This window comes from Myxocyprinus asiaticus, chromosome 10 (assembly GCF_019703515.2).
Source record: "Myxocyprinus asiaticus isolate MX2 ecotype Aquarium Trade chromosome 10, UBuf_Myxa_2, whole genome shotgun sequence".
NCBI classification, from domain to species: domain Eukaryota; kingdom Metazoa; phylum Chordata; class Actinopteri; order Cypriniformes; family Catostomidae; genus Myxocyprinus; species Myxocyprinus asiaticus.
In genome coordinates this window covers 17,349,014-17,364,647 of record NC_059353.1, presented here as the reverse complement: position 1 = coordinate 17,364,647, position 15,634 = coordinate 17,349,014, and the positions used below count along the sequence as shown (strand labels likewise).

At 38.3% G+C, this 15,634-nt stretch overlaps 1 protein-coding gene across 4 annotated transcripts; it reads right to left on the bottom strand.

The window, feature by feature from the left end:
- Window positions 1-2,268: 2,268 nt before the first annotated feature.
- ehhadh (enoyl-CoA, hydratase/3-hydroxyacyl CoA dehydrogenase) lies at window positions 2,269-15,047 on the bottom strand. 4 transcript variants are annotated; one of them, XM_051708824.1, is made up of 7 exons: window positions 14,685-15,047; window positions 14,267-14,370; window positions 13,894-14,063; window positions 13,597-13,708; window positions 12,742-12,846; window positions 5,652-5,993; window positions 2,269-3,606 (listed from the first exon to the last, which is right to left on the bottom strand). In XM_051708824.1, the coding sequence occupies exons 1-7, from the start codon at window positions 14,756-14,758 to the stop codon at window positions 2,354-2,356; spliced, it is 2,160 nt and encodes a 719-aa protein (XP_051564784.1). In that variant the 5' UTR covers window positions 14,759-15,047; the 3' UTR covers window positions 2,269-2,353. The 4 variants fall into 4 exon arrangements, with proteins under 4 accessions (XP_051564784.1, XP_051564785.1, XP_051564787.1 ...); XM_051708825.1 differs by having other exon boundaries at window positions 14,267-14,365; XM_051708827.1 differs by having other exon boundaries at window positions 14,313-14,365.
- Window positions 15,048-15,634: the final 587 nt, after the last annotated feature.

Below are 15,634 nucleotides of genomic sequence, written 5' to 3'. Positions count from 1 at the left end.
CTGTTAGACTCACAAATTTCACAGTACACATCTGATGTGACACCACGCGTCCAGTAGAGGGCGACATCTCTGAGAACAGCACGAAAGGGTTTTGCAATTATTTACATAAACGTTTTGTGCATACGCCGATCAACCACAACATTAAAACCACCTGCCTAATATTGTGTAGGTCCCCCTCATGCCACCAAAACATCACCAACCCGCATCTCAGAATAGCATTCAGAGATGCTATTCTTCTCACCACAATTGTACAGTACGTTTATCAGAGTTACCGTAGACTTTGTCAGTTCAAACCAGTCTGGCCATTCCCTGTTGACCTCTCTCATCAACAAAGCATTTCCGTCCACAGAACTGCCGCTCACTGGATGTTTTTTGTTTTTGGCACCATTCTGACTAAACTCTAGAGACTGTTGTTTGTGAAAATCCCAGGAGATCAGCAGTGACAGAAATACTCAAACCAGCCCATCTGGCACCAACAATCATCCATGCGATTATCTAATCAGCCAATCATGTGACAGCAGTGCAGTGTATAATATCATGCAGATACGGGTCAGGCGCTTCAGTTAATGTTCACTGATCTCAGTGATTTGCACCGTGGCATGATTGTTGGTGCCAGACGGGCTGGTTTGAGTATTTCTGTAACTGCTGATGTCCTGGGATTTTCACACACAACAGTCTCTAGAAATTACTCAGAATGGTGCCAAAAGCAAAAAACATCCAGTGAGCGGCACTTATGCGGACGGAAATGCCTTGTTGATGAGAGAGGTCAACAGAGAATGGCCAGACTGGTTCGAACTGACAAAGTCTATGGTAACTCAGATAAACGTTCTTTACGACTGTGGTGAGAAGAATAGCGCGTCAGAATTCTATTCTGAGTTGCAGGTTGGTGCTGTTTTGGCAGCACAAGGGGTACCTACACAATATTAGGCAGGTGGTTTTAATTTTGTGGCTGATCGGTGTATGAGTGCGTAATGAAAGATTTTTAAAATATCATTATTTCAAACATTATTATATTCATATTTTATCATTATTTTTTCATTCATTTATAAATCCTATTATTCTGCAAAATGTAAGATTTTATGATTTTATTATTATTATTATTATTATTATTTTAATTGTATTAATATAAAAGCAAGTTTTCATTATTCCTTTGTCCATTAATATGGAAATTCAAACTGATAGCCTATTATTCTACACAATTATACATATTGGCCACACCCCACACCTCTAAAGATTTGGCTTCATACACGAGCACTCAGTTTAATGTGCAGAGTCAATTATAAGTAAGCTATTTATAGGTTGATTTCCTGAAGAGTGTAAACACTTTCAAAACATAACTCTCAAAAACAAATATCCACTGTAATAAACAAAAATGAATTGCTGAATCTTGATAAACAATCAACTTCAAAACTTGATGAGGTTATAAATGGCTCTAGGAGTGTTTCTCCATGCTGTTGAGGATTTGTGGACCTGAGTACAGCTTGAGGAATTCTTTGGATACTAAAAGAAAGTATAGTGTAAATGGTCCAAAGGAACAGTTTGGTCTTCATGGCTTGATTTCCTCTCCTTCCTTGGACACAGTTCAAAGGGATGAACACAGTGGTTTAGTTGCATTTAATTGAAGAGCCTCAAACATATTTGTGTTGCAGCATAGAAGCAACATCAATTAACTGATGCCTTGCAGCAAAGAACAAATCACATCATGCACACTATACCTTAGACACCAGCTATTCCACCTAGATAGTCAAAACCTAATTCCGCAAACTGAATGTATATAAATAAAGTCATTAAACTAAATACACAAATAGTTAGTAATTTCCAATTTCTTTTATAATGCAAATAAAAAAATAAATAAAAAATAAAAAAAGTAGTACATCATTAACAGCTTAGTTACAAACTGGAAAAACAAACAACAAAATTTGTAGACCACAACGATTTCAAGTTCAAAGTCTTATTAGTCCTACAGAACCAGTATGAGCAGCTGCAAGCATCTCTCTCTCTCTCCTCCAAGAATCTCCTTTTTAAGATTAAAGGGCACTTCGTTAATTATTTTTGACAGCAGGGTGAATAAAACACCAATCCATTAAGACCAGAGCTGTGCAAAATAAAATTAGGTAATTAGTAACAATACTACTCAAGAGAAGCAACGAATACTGTTCTCTTATTCAAAACTGTCGACATTTGCTTCGAAGAAATGCTATAAACACTTCACAGGACATTCAAACCTATTCAGTCAGACATAAATGAGAATCAATATGAGACAGCGCAAAGAGTTCAAAAGGTAAATTCTTTATTAACATTCTTTAATAGTTTTATCAAACTCAATAACTGCAAGTTTATATGAATGGACCTTTCAGAGATGGCTGTACATTTTCTTGATATGCTCTCCCCATTTTTGGATAGGAGGACTGCCACAAGCCACAAGTTTTTTCAGGAGGGGACTGGGCTCCAAATGAGGCACATCGGGATGGGTTTGTTGGTAATGCTCCAACCTCTCCAGCACTCTTTGCAGGCCCACCATGCTGGCATTGAACATGGGCCCACCTCTGTGCCTCGGAAAGCCATAACCAAACAGATAGATGACATCAATATCCTCAGGTCGAGCAGCTATGCCATCCTCCAGGATACGGAAGCCCTCATTGGCCAGGGCAAAAAGGCATCGCTCAATTATTTCCTGACTTGAGATATTGCGCGGTTGGATGCCGTACCTGCTTCTGTACACCTCAAGAAGGCTCTGGATGAGTGGGTCAGGTTTTGCATCCGTACTACCAGGTTTGTCATACATGTACCAGCCACGGCCTGTCTTCTGGCCCATCCTGCCTTGCTCACAAATCATGTCTGGAATAGGGCAGTACCTATGCCCATGACGCCTACGTGGGGGATAATTTCGGTCAACATCAGGTCCCGTCAATCCAGATTCCTTCCGAACTCTCCACCCAACATCAAGGCCTGCAAGGTCAGACATCCTGAAGCAACCCATGGCGAAACCAAATTCTTCCAGGGCCTTGTCCACTTGTTCAGGCGTGGCCCCCTCTTCCAGCAGGAAGCTGGCTTGATCCAGGTAAGGCTTTAGCATGCGGTTTCCAACGAAGCCAGGGCAGTTTCCAACAGCAACACTCACCTTTCCTATCCTCTTGCCAAGGCTCATCACCGTAGCAATGGTTTCACTTGAGGAACGAGGGCCACAGACAACTTCCAGCAGCTTCATGACATGTGCAGGTGAAAAGAAGTGCATCCCAGCAACCAGGTGTGGTCTGTCTGTTACACCGGCCAATGCATCCACATCTAGTCCAGAGGTGTTGGTGCAGAGCAAAGTGCCTGGTCTACACACCTTGGACAATTCTTTGAAAATGCTTTCCTTAAGTTTCATATCTTCAAAGACCGCTTCGATAACAAGATCCACATCCTTCAGGTCCTGTAAGCTAAGGGTGAATTTGAGAAGGTTAAGGGAGGCAGTCACTCCCCGTCTTTTTGCATCTCTCTCCAGCATGCCAACGACCATCTGCCTGCCAGTCTCCAAGAGTTTCTTCTCTGTCTCTACAGCAATGACAGAAATTCCCACACGGGCAAGAGATACAGCAATGCCCCTTCCCATTGTGCCCAGACCTAGGACGACGATTAATAAAAAGTCAATACTGCATAAATACAAAAACAAAAGCACCACAACACAGGTACAATTAGACTTGTTAATTGGGAGCTGGTAATGGAACTTTGCCAGATTTCTATGCATGAACAGTTACACACTGAGGTGCCATATTCCTTCTACTATGATAGTAAGAGAACATTTCTGCTTGTTAGAAATTTCGAGCAAACATGTTTTAAACAAAACCAACTCAGTCAACAACCTAAAAGTATCCATAAATCTGTCCATCATGATTATATTGTACAGAAGCCTATGGCGTATCAATGTTCGTTATAGAATACTGGTTTACTACTTTAAGGAATGTTCCAGGTTCAGTACAAGTTAAGCTCAATCGACAGAATTTGTGGCATAATGTTAATTACTGCAAAAAATAATTTAGACTCAGCCCTTGTTTATTAAAAAAATAAAAAATTGTGGTTACAGTAAGACGCTTACTGGATGGAGCCAGTCCACAAACATTAAAATATTATAATTGTGTGATAAAATCTTTGTTCTACATGATTTTAGTATGTTAACATTGATTCCAGGATCTACCTGTGTTATATCTTCATGGACACTGAATATTGGATATAACTTTATACAGATAATGTTAGTAAGTGATTTTAATCACACTAAAATCCTGTTACCACGAATAATATTTACATATTGTTGCAATATTTTGAAATCAATTAGTATTTTTACATTTATGGACTGGCCCTATTCGCCTCCATTGTTTGTGCATTACTGTATTCGCAATTTACTTGCTTTATAAATTAATGAGGGACGAGTTCAAACGATTTACTGCAGTTATCAACATTATGCCACAAATTCTGTGGATAGAGCTCAACTTTTATTGAACTTGGAACATTCCTTTAATGAATACTGCTTAGTATACAGAGAAACAGGCATTATTCCAAATAAACCTTTCAAACCATAGTATGTACATTGTAAATACATTATTATCATACAACGTCATCACATTAGATTTTAAATTGAGTTACTTGTGTCCAGTTATTTTCAGAAAAATTATAACAATAGATTTTGCATTTTGAATCCAAATTTTGTATGAACTCTCTTAACATTTGGCAGTATGATTAAATTATGAGTCAAGAAATAAATGCTAAAAATCCATCACACAACAAATGAAAGATCAAGTTGAGAGCACTGTATTGTGGAACAGTATTTCATGCAGTACGCTGTTTTGTATACTGCTCATTTTCGCAAATATATTAGGTCATCTGGGTGTTCTATACATAAATAAAATTTGCATAATGGGCACAGTATGTACTCACTGAGCACTTTATTAGGAACACCTGTACACCTATTATTCATGTGATTATCTAATCAGCCAATCATGTGGCAGCAGTGCAATGCATAAAATCATGCAGATACGGGTCAGAAGCTTCAGTTAATGTTCAAATCAACCATCAGAATGGGGAAAAAATGGGATCTCTGTGATTTTGACCGTGGTATGATTGTTGGTGCCAGATGGCTGGTTTGAGAATTTTTTGTAACTGCTGATCTCCTGGGATTTTCATGTACAACAGTCTCTAAAGTTTACTCAGGATGATGCCAAAAACAAAAAACATCCAGTGAGCGGTAGTTATGCGGACGGAAACACCTTTTTGATGAAAGAGGTCAATAGAGAATGGCCAGACTGTTTCGAGCTGACAGAAAGACTACAGTAACTCAGATAACCACTCTGTACAATTGTAGTGAGCAGAATAGCATCTCAGAATGCACAACACACCAAACCTTGCAGCAGATGGGCTACAACAGCAGAAGACCACATTGGGGACATTATTAGGACCATAGTGTTCCTAATTAACTTCTCAGTGAGTGTACATACTATGTACTGCAGCAATTGTTAAAGTAGTATGGTAGTATGCTATTCCAAACAGCCAATGAGCAGTGTTTTCATTAAATTATTAATATTTTATGTAAAATTTTCAAGGAAAAGCTGAGTTTATTTGTTTTTGCTTTTCTTTCTTTCAAGTTCATAAAGACATACAATATTCTCTTTTGGTACCTATTACAGCTATGCTCCTGATATCTCTGGGTTTGCTGTTGTTCCATTGTGCACCACTGGGTAGAGTCCATTTCCCTGTCGTCCTCTGAGCGAAGAAGCAGTACTGAAGAGCCCGGGCCTGGCCGGAGTTAAAGAGAGTGGCCATCAATTCACTCTCCCGTTTCATTCCCTGGCTGTAAGGCATGGTAGCAGCTGCTCGCACAGCCTGAATACAAGCCAAAGGGGCCATAACTCCTCGAGCCTTCTTTTGAACCTGCATGGTGACTGCTTCAAAGAGGGCATCCAGATTTGGAAGGCTGGGTGTGGTACGCATACTCAGTCTTCGAGAAGACAATGCTGTGGCTGTAAAAGAATCAAAGATCCAAAAAGATATGATGTTAAAAACTAACCAAAATTTCTAAATTAATTCTAAATTATTGTAATGAACAAACACCGAGGTAATGCTGAGTGTACGGTATTGACGCTTTTCAGTAACCAATATTAATCTTGATTTGACTGACAGATTTAAGTAAACTGGTATATTTAAGAAAAGTTACATACATTTTATTTCAAACATGACAATTATTCTGAATCATTTCACTTTGTTGCAGAAAAAAATATACAAGAATGGAACAGTCAATAGAGTTTTAGTATTTACCAATCATCCAAAATCCTTGGTAACCCATATTACTTATTAAAATATGTTGTCCACATCTCTGGCATATCATTTATAATTACTCCCATGCACAAAGAAATCCACGCAAAACAAACCAACCAACACACAAATTTACTCAATCACTCAAAAAACAGCCTATCAAAAATTAAATTTTTCTGAATTTATCAGAGGTTCCAGGTTTTGACTTCCTGCCTCACTAAAAGGATTACACAGGGCAAAACTTGATTCACTCTAGCTTCTAACTGCATTAGATTCATCTTTCTCTCTGGAATCTGGGTCAATTTAATGAGCCTTAAAGGGCCAGCACAACCAGAAACTGACTTTTCTATCTGTTTTCTGCACGATTCTTTTTTGAGCAACTGATAGAAAGTATACGGATAGAATGTTGTTTGTTTTGTTTTGTTTTTTTTAAATCAATGTTTATTCCGCAAATATCGCAAATCACTTTTCACAAAACTGTGATCACGTGTGAATTACCATGGTGGTAATTTGTATTGTAAAATTGCCCTGAGTAATACATATTCTAAGTAACACATAAAAGCATAATGAAACCTTAAGAGAGTCTCTTCTGACACTCTTACTTGATGTCTAGTGTGCTGTGCTAATATACAGATGTATCTGTGGTTAATCTGTGATGCTGTGGGCGGGACTTGAATGATTGTGCTGTGATTTATTGGAAGTATAGGGCTAGGTTAGATCCTGATAGGTGCATGTGGCAGATGTTTCAGCAACTGGGAAACAAGAAATATCTCTTTAGCTGAGACAGCCTTCCATAGAAAGAGTATAGAGTTATTACTATAGATTACTTTTTACATGCTCTTCAGCAAATTAAGTAAATGAATACATAAATACAACAAACAAATAAAAGCCAAAGGCAAATTAACGAGACCATTTAACTTGTTTGTCTCATTCACAATGCTTTATGGGATTGGGAGGTCACTACTGAGCAACAAATTCCATGTCCATATTCAGTCACAGTGACTTCTGTGATTGGTAGATATCTCTTCAGGATTGTGGGTAGTGTAGTTCTTAACCAGAAATTTGGCTAATATGATTATATATTTATGCAGTTGAAGTCAGGAGTTTACATACACTTAGGCTGAAGTCATTAAACCTCCTTTTTTAACCACTCCACATATTGAATATTAGCAAACAATAGTTTTGGCAAGTTGTTTAGGACATCAGCTTTGTGCATGACACAAGTCATTTTTCCAACAATTGTTTACAGGCAGATTGTTTCACTTTTAATTGACTATATCACAATTCCAGTGGGTCAGAAGTTTACATACACTAAGTTAATTGTGCCTTTAGCAGCTTGGAAAATTCCAGAAAATGATGTCAAGCCTTTAGACAATTAGCTTCTGATAGGAGGTACGTATGTAAACTTCTGACCCACTGGGAATGTGATGAAAGAAATAAAAGCTGAAATAAATCATTCTATCTACTATTATTCTGACATTTCACATTCTTAAAATAAAGTAGTGATCCTAACTGACCTAAGACAGGGAAAGTTTTGTATGATTAAATGTCAGGAATTGTGAAAAACTGAGTTTAAATGTATTTGGCTAAGGTGTATGTAAACTTCTGACTTCAACTGTGTGTGTGTGTGTGTGTGTGTGTGTGTGTGTGTGTGTGTGTGTGTGTGTGTGTATATATATATATATATATATATATATATATATATATATATATATATATATATATAAACATAAACACACCGAACAGCCACAACATTGAAACCACCTGCCTAATATTGTGTAGGTCCCTCTCGTGCTGCCAAAACAGCGCCAACCGCATCTCAGAGTAGCATTCATTGTTGTTATTCTTCTCACCACAATTGTACAGAGTGGTTATTTGAGTTACCATAGACTTTGTCAGTTTGAACCAGACTGGCCATTCTCTGTTGATCTCTCTCATCAACAAGGCATTTCCATCCACAGAACTGCCGCTCAATGGATGTTTTTTGTTTTTGGCACCGTTCGGGGTAAATTCTAGAAACTGTTGTGCATGAAAATCCCAGGAGATCAGCAGTGACAGAAATACTCAAACCAGCCCGCCTGGCACCAACAATCACCCATGAAATTATCTAATCAGCCAATCATGTGGTAGCAGTGTAGTGCATAAAATCATGCAGATACGGGTCAGGAGCTTCAGTTAATGTTCACATCAACCATCAGAATGGGGAAAAAATGTGATCTCAGTGATTTGGACCGTGGCATGATTGTTGGTGCCAAACGGGCTGGTTTGAGTATTTCTGTAACTGCTGATCTCCTGGGATTTTCACACACAACAGTCTCTAGAATTTACTCTGAATGGTGCCAGAAACAAAAAACATCCAGTGAGAGGCACTTCTGTGGACGGAAATGCCTTGTTGATGAGAGAGGTCAACAGAGAATGGCCAGTCTGGTTCGAACTGACAAAGTTTACGGTAACACAGATAACCGCTCTGTACAATTTGGGTTGCCACTGTTTTGGTGGCACGAGGGGGATCAACACAATATTAGGCAGGTGGTTAAAACCTAAAGTTTGGAATAATGTACAGATTTTGCTGTTTCGGAAGGAAAATGGTACTTTAATACACCAAAGTGGCATTCAACTGATCACAAAGTATAGTCAGGACATTACTGATGTAAAAAACAGCACCAACACTATTTGAAAAAAGTCATTTTTGATCAAATCTAGACAGGCCCCATCAGCCATCACTCCAACACCTTATCCTGGAGTAATCATGCTAAAATGCTAATTTAGTACTAGAAAATCCCTTGCCATTATATCAAACACAGTTGAAAGCTATTTGGTTTGTTAAATGAAGCTTAATATTGTCTTTGTGTTTGTTTTTGAGTTGCCACAGTATGCAATAGACTAGCATGTCTTAAGGTCAATATTAGGTCAAAAATGGCAAAAAAGAAACAGCTTTCTCATCAGTCAATGATTGTTTTGAGGAATGAAGGCTATACAATGCTTGAAATTGCCAAAAAAACTGAAGATTTCATAGAAAGGTGTACACTACAGTCTTCAAAGACAAAGGACAGCTGGCTCTAACAAGGACAGAAAGAGATGTGGAAGGCCACATGTACAACTAAACAAGACGATAAGTACATCAGAGTCTATAGTTTGAGAAATAGACGCCTCACATTTCCTCAGCTGAAAGCTTCATTGAATTCTACCCACTCAACACCAGTTTCATGTACAACAGTAAAGAGAAGACTCAGGGGTGCAGGCCTTATGGGAAGAATTGCAAAGAGAAAGCCACTTTTGAAACAGAAAAACAAAAAGGAAAGGTTAGAGTGGGCAAAGAAACACAGATATTGAACAACAGATAGAGTTGTGCTCAAAATTTTGCATACCCTGGCAGAAATTATGAAATTTTGGCATTGATTTTGAAAATATGACTGATCATGCAAAAAAAAAACCTGTCTTTTATTTAAGGATAGTGATCATATGAAGCCATTTATTATCACATAGTTGTTTGGCTCCTTTTTAAATCATAATGATAACAGAAATCACCCAAATGGCCTTGATCAAAAGTTTACATACCCTTGAATGTTTGGCCTTGTTACTGACACACAAGGTGAAACACACAGGTTTAAATGGCAATTAAAGGTTAATTTCCCACACCTGTGGCTTTTTAAATTGCAATTAGTGTCTGTGTATAAATAGCCAATGAGTTTGTTAGCTCTCACGTGGATGCACTGAGCAGGCTAGATACTGAGCCATGGGGAGCAGAAAAGAACTGTCAAAAGACCTGCGTAACAAGGTAATGGAACTTTATAAAGATGGAAAAGGATATAAAAAGATATCCAAAGCCTTGAAAATGCCAGCCAGTACTGTTCAATCACTTATTAAGAAGTAGAAAATTCGGGGATCTCTTGATACCAAGCCAAGGTCAGGTAGACCAAGAAAGATTTCAGCCACAACTGCCAGAAGAATTGTTCGGGATACAAAGAAAAATCCACAGGTAACCTCGGGAGAAATACAGGCTGCTCTGGAAAAAGACGGTGTGGTTGTTTCAAGGAGCACAATATGACAATACTTGAACAAAAATGAGCTGCATGGTTGAGTTGCCAGAAAGAAGCCTTTACTGCGCCAATGCCACAAAAAAGCCTGGTTACAATATGCCCGACAACATCTTGACACACCTCACAGCTTATGGCACACTGTAATTTGGAGTGATGAGACCAAAATAGAGCTTTATGGTCACAACCATAAGCGCTATGTTTGGAGACGGGTCAACATGGCCTATAGTGAAAAGAATACCATCCCCACTGTGAAGCATGGTGGTGGCTCACTGATGTTTTGGGGGTGTGTGTGAGCTCTAAAGGCATGGGGAATCTTGTGACAATTGATGGCAAGATGAATGCAGCATGTTATCAGAAAATACTGGCAGACGATTTGCATTCTTCTGCACGAAAGCTGCGCAAGGGACGTACTTGGACTTTCCAGAACGACAATTACCCTAAGCCCAAGGCCAAGTTGACCGTTCAGTGGTTATAGCAGAAAAAGGTGAAGGTTCTGGAGTGGCCATCACAGTCTCCTGACCTTAATATCACCGAGCCACTCTGGGGAGATCTCAAACGTGGGGTTCATGCAAGACGACCAAAGACTTTGCATGACCTAGAGGCATTTTGCCGAGATGAATGGGCAGCTATACCACCTGCAAGAATTTGGGGCTTCATAGACAACTATTACAAAAGACTGCATGCTGTCATTGATGCTAAAGGGGGCAATACACAGTATTAAGAACTAAGGGTATGCAGACTTTTGAACAGGGGTCATTTCATTTTTTTCTTTGTTGCCATGTTTAGTTTTATGATTGTGCCATTCTGTTATAACCTACAGTTGAATATGAATCCCATAAGAAATAAAAGAAATGTGTTTTGCCTGCTCACTCGTGTTTTCTTTAAAAATGGTACATATATTACCAGTTCTCCAAGGGTATGCAAAATTTAGAGCACAACTGTAATTGGAAAAGAGTGTTATGGATCTTAACCCCATTGAGCATTAGTGGGATCAGCTAGACTGTAAGGTGCGTGAGAAGTGCCCGACAAGACAGCCACATCTATGGCATGTGCTACAGGAAGTGTGGGGTGAACTGTCACCTGAGTTTCTGGACAAACCGACAGCTAGAATGCCAAGGATTCGCAAAGCTGTCATTGCTGCACGTGGAGGATTTTTTGATGAGAACTCTTTGAAGTAGTTTAATAAGTTCTGAAAAAAAAAAATTCTAATTGTAATAGTAATTTTAACGTTATTAATGTCCTGACTATACATTGTGATCAGTTGAATGCCACTTTGGTGAATAAAAGTACCAATTTCTTTCCATGAGAGTAAAATCTGTACATTATTCCAAACTTCTGGCCACAAGTGTGTGTGTGTGTATATCTATATATATATATATATATATAAGACATATATGTATGTACACATATTACAGCTTTCTAAATTAACGCGCTAACGCATGTCATTAATATAAATGCATTCACTTTGGATTTCAGGATTTGGCCAGGCTGATCTTTGCTCAGCGTGTGATTACAGTGAGAGCATTAGTCGTGTGTCCAATCTTTAATCTCCCACTAAAGCTTATCCTGACTCTAGATGAACCCTGACCTCTCTGTAAGAGTGTCACTCACAACATTCACATTATACACAAAGGATCCGGCTCCTTCAATCTCAGCAAGAATTTTGGACTTGTGTCAGTGTTTCTTCTGCTATCACTATTCTGATCTGTTTCTCTCTCAGCAAAGTCTCCTTCCTCTGCACAGAGTAGAGTTTAATGAGCAGTTGCACTTACTGTAGACCTAGAAATCCTCAATCATTTAACAGTCCAGCAATCCTTTCTATGGTTTACTTGCTCTCATATGGTTTTTCCTTACTGTAGGAACTGAAGGTCAAGCAGAAGGTAAATAATTGGCCTTCATTTTCCAGAAGCTGCAGAGAGTCTCCAATCACTTTTCATTTAATTCAACACTCTCCAAGTGACAATATAAACAAAGATTTTTGACTCCACTTGACACACGAAGAGCCAGTGTCCCTAAAAACAGCCATAAGCGTTTTGTATCTGAATCAGTTTGAGGTAACATGAAGCCAATCTTACCATGAAAGGGAATAAAAGAACACTAATACTCCAAAAGTTGACTGTTATTACGAAAAATTATCCATATACATTTTAATATGCTGAAATCATTCTTCAATGCACTGAGGGGGTCACATTTAACATTCAAACGATGTTTGTCCCTTTTTTTCTTCTTGAAAAATAGATCAAAATCTGAGCAACTCTGAAACTCGATGACAAGGATATGAAACATTAATTGCATTTGCTGTGACAAAGGATTTATCTTGTACGTCCCCTGACGCTGAAGGCATGCCAAAGACTATTTCACTTTACTGTTCCATCTTTTATTATCAGGATTTCTTCTTAGCATGCCCATGACATACCTACAGCTCTTAGGGCAAACTCCACAGCCACCTCACAAGCATTCTGCTCTGTGACCTGGTCAACGATGCCCAGCTTCAGGGCTTCCTGGGCAGAGACATGGCGGCCTGCAACATGAAAGAAATAATTGATTCTATTGAAGGTAAATCAAGATTCTATAGAAACTGATTTATGTGGGGTGCTTTGTTTAATTATTTTTCTCCTTAATGTGTTACGACAATGGGTGAGCAAAATTCCATTACAATCATATAACAACTGAAATCTAATTGCTCATTTTTTCAGCCCTAAGGCTATCAATCAGAAACTATTTACAATGCTGACACCTTGTGGGGAACACATGACAGTTTTATTTATTTTGTATTATTATTAATCATAATTTATTTTGGATGATCAGATAAGATTCATTATAGCTCTTTTGAAGTTAAAAAATTATTGAAGCTATTTATATTTTCAAGTCTTTGTGCACTTTGGAAATATCCGATGTGGAAATCACTTCACACATTAAAGGTACTGTAAGTGATTTTTTTTTAATATCATGCACAAAAATTCCCTACTAACCAACAGATATCACTGAAAAAAAAAAAAAAAAAAAAAAAAAACAAATCACACGTCTCTGTGACAGGTCTCTCTGCCAGTGAATAATTTTGCATGTGTGGGTTTGCTGCCATGTCTTTTGAAGGCGGGGTTTTGGAGAGAGACCGTGTGGTTGAAGTTACAAAATTGCAAAGGTTAGCAAATCACTGAAATCACTTTCAGCACCTTAAATGAGTGAAGATCACATCTAAAAACCAGTGGAATACTCCATTTCTGTTAATGTTTTTTGTGGGTGTGTCAGTGGGTTTAAGTGGATGATTTACCAGTGGTGATCAGGTCTAGGGCAGCAGGAATGCCAATGAGTCTGGGAAGACGCTGTGTTCCCCCAGCAGCTGGCAAAAGACCCAAAGTCACCTCTGGAAGTCCAACATGTGCCTGGAAAACAGAATACATAGCCAGTGCATCGACCACAAAACAGCAACCTTGCCCTACTCTGCTAAACCTTGATATCGAAGATCAAGCAATTAACTGGAGACTTCATATCAGCACTTGACAGTATTGCACAATATTATAGCAAGTGCATTTTCAAAAGAATATATGGCAAAATAAAAATGGTTTACCTTTGAATGTGCAATACGGTAGTGACAGGCTAGTGCTAATTCGCAACCTCCACCTAGTGCCACCCCCTCTATGGCAGCAACCACAGGCTTCTCTACTGCCTCTATGACATCTAACATTGGTACTAGTGGTGGTCCTCTCATAGGTCCAGCAAATTCACGGATGTCGGCACCTGGGGAAGAATGTATCATCATCAGATATTAGATGGTCTTTTAAATTCATGTGCACAACATTATTTTGCCAGGTTTATGCCAAATAATGAGCTGTTTATATATATATGTATGTATATATAGTAAGATATTGCTTTTTTAAGATCTGAGCAGCTTTGAGCAGCTAATGTTTTTGTAACTGGTAGTTTGTCTTTTATAATCTAACCTCCACAGAATTTTCCATTCTCTCCACAGATCACCACTGCTGTTACCTTTGGGTCACCCCGGGCACGCTCAATGGTCTCTGTGATGCCATGACGCACTACTGAACTGGTGAAAGAGCAGGTGGACATGCTGAAATCACTTGTACATTGCACTGGCCTTTTCAATGACACATACTGGCTTTGTCTATTTGGCACAGATCATAAAAGAACTTCAACAGCGCTCATATTTGAGGTTATTTTAACTAGCCTAGTTAGAACAACAACAATTCCAAAGGCTTTACATTACACTATAATATAAAAAGGCAAGATGCAAGATCCCGTGCTTTACTTTGCTCTTTCTTCATCATAACAACACTAATCACACGACAACAAATACATTACTTTTTAAAAAGGACACATTTCAAGAAATATTCCACTCACCTTAGGGCATTGACTGGTGGGTTGGTAAGAGTGATCAGTGCCACTGATCTTTTAACAAGTTCATATCGTGCCATTCTTGTGTTGAGCTGAACTGAGCTGTTGTGTTGGGTTGAGTTTAAAGACCTACAGGACTTTGAAACTTGTCACCAGCAAACTTCGTGCGTCAATGCAATCACACCCACTATTTGTTTAATATTTAAGCATGTGTCTTTAACTGAGGACACGTCGCTTCTCCTACGTGTCTTCAATAAAAACTTATTTTCAGTTTGAGAGTATAAAAACATTGCTTTGCCAAAAAGCAAAAGTTATTCCAAAACACCAGCTGGTCACCGCTGGAAGACATTATTTTCCGGAAGCAAATTTACGAATTCTACTATGGGCAAGGCTTGGCTCATGTATATTAATTACGTGACGTACTTGGTGAAGGCAGACGTTAGTAAGTAGGCGGTAGTAAACTAACGAATTAAAGGAATATTCCGGGTTCAATACAAGTTACGTTCAATCGACAGCATTTGTGGCATAATGTTGATTACTGCAAAAAGTAATTTTGATTTGTCCCTCCTTTTCTTTAAAAAAAAAAAAAAAATAAAAGCAAAAATCTGGGTTACAGTGAAGCACTTACAATGAAAGCAATTATCAAGCACTTATAGGGCAATCCGTAAATGTTAATATACTCACTATTTCAAAAGTATAACCACAAGACGTAAACAATATGCGTGTTAACATGATTTTAGTGTGATAAAATCACTTACAAACCTTTTCTGTGTAAAGTTATAGCCAGTTTTACAACTTAACAATGTAATGCCTCGTAACGTCGTTTTTTTTTTTTTTTTTTTTTTTTTTAGAAAATGAGGGACGAAATTATTTTTTGTTATAATTGATACAATACACATTATACCGCACATGTATTGAACACGGAATATTCCACTTTGGTTCATGAATATTAAGTA

What these genes read in the sequence shown, in the direction of transcription:
- ehhadh (XM_051708824.1), bottom strand. Translation starts at nt 14,758, where the DNA reads ATGGCACGATATGAACTTGTTAAAAGATCAGTGGCACTGATCACTCTT. An exon ending in GAATGGAAAATTCTGTGGAG is followed by an intron (nt 14,064 to 14,266) that starts GTTAGATTATAA and finishes ATTCTTCCCCAG; the next exon opens with GTGCCGACATCCGTGAATTT. An exon ending in CCTAGACCTGATCACCACTG is followed by an intron (nt 12,847 to 13,596) that starts GTAAATCATCCA and finishes TTCATGTTGCAG; the next exon opens with GCCGCCATGTCTCTGCCCAG.